The sequence below is a fragment of the Monopterus albus genome, unplaced genomic scaffold (assembly GCF_001952655.1).
Source record: "Monopterus albus unplaced genomic scaffold, M_albus_1.0 scaffold142.1, whole genome shotgun sequence".
NCBI classification, from domain to species: Eukaryota; Metazoa; Chordata; class Actinopteri; order Synbranchiformes; family Synbranchidae; genus Monopterus; species Monopterus albus.
Window position 1 is genome coordinate 367,142 of NW_018128022.1, and position 4,387 is coordinate 371,528.

The 4,387-nt window shown below is 42.9% G+C and overlaps 1 protein-coding gene across 1 annotated transcript in view; it reads left to right on the plus strand.

Moving 5' to 3' along the window:
- The first annotated feature begins 646 nt into the window (after positions 1–646).
- LOC109968073 (probable ribonuclease ZC3H12D) overlaps positions 647–4,387 on the plus strand; it is a 16,808-nt gene continuing 13,067 nt past the window's right edge. The window contains exons 1-2 of the mRNA XM_020614080.1: positions 647–808; positions 1,923–2,406. Of these exons, the coding sequence (XP_020469736.1) occupies positions 2,108–2,406 (299 nt within the window). The 5' untranslated portion in view covers positions 647–808; positions 1,923–2,107. The remainder of the gene's footprint in view (positions 809–1,922; positions 2,407–4,387) is intronic.

The following is a 4,387-nucleotide window of genomic DNA, read 5'->3' on the forward strand; positions in this document are numbered from 1 at the left end:
GCCAGAAAGTGAATACACATATCTCCTCAAATACTGGACGTTTGCTCTAAACTGCCTTAACATTTGTCACTAATCTTAGGATAGGGGAGGTGACAGTGCTGTGGTGGATAGAGCAGTCGTCTCCTAACCGGAAAACTGAAGGTTCAAATCCCAGTGCCTGCAGTCCACTTTCTCAACGTGTCCTTGGGCAACACACTGAACCCCTGAGTTGCCCCCGATGGTTAGAGCCATCACTTGATTTGGCGCTGCAGATGGCTGCCATCGGTTCTGTACCAGAAACAAATTCCTTGTGTGTAGCATACTTGGCCAATAAAGGTGATTATCCTTATCCTAATTCAATAATATGACAGGCGGAAGCTCCTTCTAGGGACCCACTCACCTGTTTGATGCTGGAAACTGTATCACACATTCACCCTTGTAAAACAGAATTCAAATAAAATATCTGAATGACTCATAAAACCTTGACATTTTGGCACAGTCACTCAGCATGCATTTCACCACACCACACTGTACCAGGAAGAGCTCAAAAACAGGGGAGACGCGGGGAAATAAATCCCTCAGGCTCTTAGATCAGCTCCAGCTCGTGACAAGGAAGTAGTGTCACAAATGTTCTCTTCCCTGCTGGTCAGAGAGACTGTTGTTTTCTGTGCCACAAGCACTTACTTCCTCCTATGAGTAATACTGTGAGAGCAGTTTTAAACACAACAACCTGCTTGGCAGAGCGACTGACTGAGATCAACTCACACACAGACAGAGAGAGAAAGACAGCGACAGGGACCTACGCTCTGATCCACCACTTTCTGAACAGGTAAGAACAAAATAAAACAAACAGCTTCAGTCGTGTGACTGTACAGTAGCTCTCTGTATGCACTGCAGTCTCACCTTGCTCAGACTTATCATGCTTCAGGTTGTCAAGGACAAGTGGGTTTCAGGGTGATGGGCTGGCTTGTGTACGGCACCACAAAGAGCAAAGGTTGCTGCTGGAGTTCAGGCACGTGAGGCAAACAAGCAGAGATAACCATAATCTTTGTTTTTTTTGGGGGGGGGATGAGTATGAGGGCCTTGTAGGTGAACTGAACGTTAACTCAGCAGCAAAGGATGTGGCGGTGTGCAGGTTCGAGCAAGCCTGTGCAAAGCCAAGCCCCTTGCAGAGGGAGGATATCTCAGTTAAAAACACCTTCAACTGTATAACTGTCAGTACTCATTTATGGTGTTTAATTGGTGGGACTGTTGTAGAGTAAGAAAACACTGGTTTGTTTCACATCTTTGTCCTTTTTGTTCATGCTTTAAATGTCAAGTTGACAGGGAAACCGATTGAATCTCTTTATTTTACAAGGATCAAAAAGTCTGCAAAGAAAAATGCATCAAAGGGATATGGTGGATGTGTTTTGTCTGAAAATGATGAGTTCAGTTCAGGATTTTCATCATGACAGGCTTTTCTGGACTTGTTTCAGCTTCCCAGTGTTCTCAGAGTTCATTAGAGTTTTGTGTTTTCATTGTTGCATGTGTAAACAGAATGTTTGTTAAAGCTCAGTGCTCAGAATAGCTCTGTTTTGTGGGAGGAAATGTGGAAGACGTGGGTTAAGGCATTCAACAGTTTTCAAATACATGAGTGGTCGTGAATTTTAGGGGATTTCCAGAGTGTAATAAAACATGTCTGGAACTGGATGAGCCTCACATTTCCATTCATTCATGTTTTCTCTGCTAACTGACCTCAATGACAGCAGAGATCAGTGCAGACCCTCGGCTTCCTCCTCTGTTAAAGGGGCTTTCTTAACCAGCGTGATGTGAGTCGGTGTTTGTGCTTACGTTGGCAGTCATGAGGTTGTGGTGAGCAGAGCACATTGTCAGTGAGCACAAAACCACTATCGATGTGTCTGAAAACCCCTGTCACACCGCAGCTGTGCTTCCTGTGTTTACAGTGACAGAGCCTGACTGTCTCCACCCCATCTTGACATCTGTCAACTGTTCCAAAACACTGGCTGTCACCGTGGAGACACTGCTGAGCCACTGCTAAGCCAGACTAAGGAGGCAAAAAGGATTCCCCACACGTAGTCCTGAGAAGACAGAGGAGAGCAAACACATTCATTCTGAATCATTGTCCACAATGGACCAGCAGCAGCAGCACGCCAAAGTGGAGCGCTTTCTCAAGTTAGGCTACTCCCACAGTGACATCCTGAGGGTGCTGGAGACCCTCCGCCACGATGCCCAGACCAATGATATCCTAGAGGAGCTCATAAAGACCTGCCACACTTGCACTTACAGCAACAAAAGTGTCCCAGTCAGTCCCAAGCTGGTGCCCAGAGGCTGCAGCCCCGGTCCTAACCAGCCCAGGCCTGGAGTGGACAGAGAGCCAGCTGCTGACTTCAGGCCAGTGGTTATAGATGGAAGCAACGTGGCCATGAGGTCAGTCCATTCTGCATATGGCATTAAGAATACTTGTCTTATGTATCAGCTGTTTAATGTTTATATCCAGCTGCAGTGGCAGAAGGAAGAGTATATGTAAGTCGGACACGTTTCAGTGTTACATTTTATATCACTGTCAGATCATTACAACTATGTGATCTTTCAGCAGCATTTCATTTTCTAGTAAAAAATAAGCTAATTTTTAACTGTTGTTTGCTGATGGAGAATTTAATCTATATTGATGCATCTTAATTTAGAATTTGATCGTTTTGTGTGAAAATGTTAATATGCAAACTAACTCCAGCTGTCAGGGTGGTGCGTTCACATATATGCAGCTGAAATGTAGTGGTGGAGATGTATTAACGTAAGTAACACCAAATGGAAATACTCAAGTGAAGTACAAATACCTCACAATTGTGTATACTTTCTCAAACTATTTAACTGGTATTTTATTTTGGGCCAAGACAAACATATTACAAATACTTCACATAGCAGTTGGAAAAATTATTTTTCACTTCCTGTAAAAATACTTTCTTGAGGTATGAGGCTTACAGTGTGTTCATTCATGTGTGTAACCAAACTAAAAAGTAGAAATAGAACATTACAGGTGCACAGGTTTAGTTTTAGAATTAATTCCTTTTCTTTTATCTGCACCTCCATTTGTGTCAAACCATGTTTCAGTTTACAGATTTGATTGCACCACACTTCCTCTTTAAATATGTGGGAAGTGAAAACATGGTGTGTGCCTATATTCTTCTCTCATTGTCCACTCACTTCAAGATCACATGGCGCCTGAAGGGCACCGTGACATGTTCATTCATTTTCACATCAGATCCGAGCTGCATAGGTGATATTCTTATTTATAGTGACATGTGAAAGTGTAACACTACATGTCATGGTTGCCAGCTTGATCTGACCTAAACAGGGGAACAAGGAAGTTCTGAGTCAAAATATGCTCAAACAAAGAACTTGGTGAGTAGGTGGAGTCCACGATATGAATTCAGAATGGAACATAAATGAGAGATGTTTTCACAACACATTTTCCAGTAAAGATATGACTTCACTTGAAAGAGGAAGAGGGCTGAAATAGTTACTGCCACACCTTTACTCCCAGGTGAGGTAGTGTGACTGTAGTTTGGCCTCAGGCATGAAATTGCAGAGGCTGTAAGGGAGACTCATCAGGCAGACAGAGCCCTCCTGAGCTGCTGTGAACTGAATGTGCTGTAAAGCTTGTTATTTCTCAAACCACCCTGAGGGGTTTTCACCTGATTCATCTTCATGTCCAACCCCATTCACAGCAAATCCTGACTGTGGATGATTAACCTTCCAATGTCTCATTCTCATCAGTTTATTAATTATTAAAACTGGAAAACTGGAAGACATTATAAACAGCTCACTGCCCCCAATACATAACACTGACTTTGATTTAAATATGTGTAGTTTCTGAGTTCAAACCAAGATTCCTCAGACAACCTCACTTCTGCAATTTGGATTTTCACATTGTGAGCAGTGCTCCACATGACAAGTTAACTGACTCAGACACCTACATTTAGGGAACAGGCCGTTCATTACTTACACTGTAGTTACTCTATAGAATGGGGCAGGAAAAACCTGTTTACTAAGATCATAAAGGTAGTTATAGCTAATAATAGCAAGACGGGACATATTAAAGCTGCACTAACCACTATTTTCATGTTAACAAAGGGTAAAATGACTATTCGTAATGTGAATGGTAACCCACAGACAGGCCCGGCCCTAACCAATTTGGTGCCCTAGGCAAGATTTCAGGTGGCGCCCCGTTGCATCGCACTAAATTCCACTGCTAGTGTATATACTCATATAACATCATATATGACAACTGATTTGAGACCACATGGTTTATGCTTATAATGGCAAGTCCACTGAGACGTTCTTGCATCATAGTAGATCTCAGGTAAGTTTTAATCAGTTTGAGCTTAGAGAAGCTTCTTTCAGCAGCAGC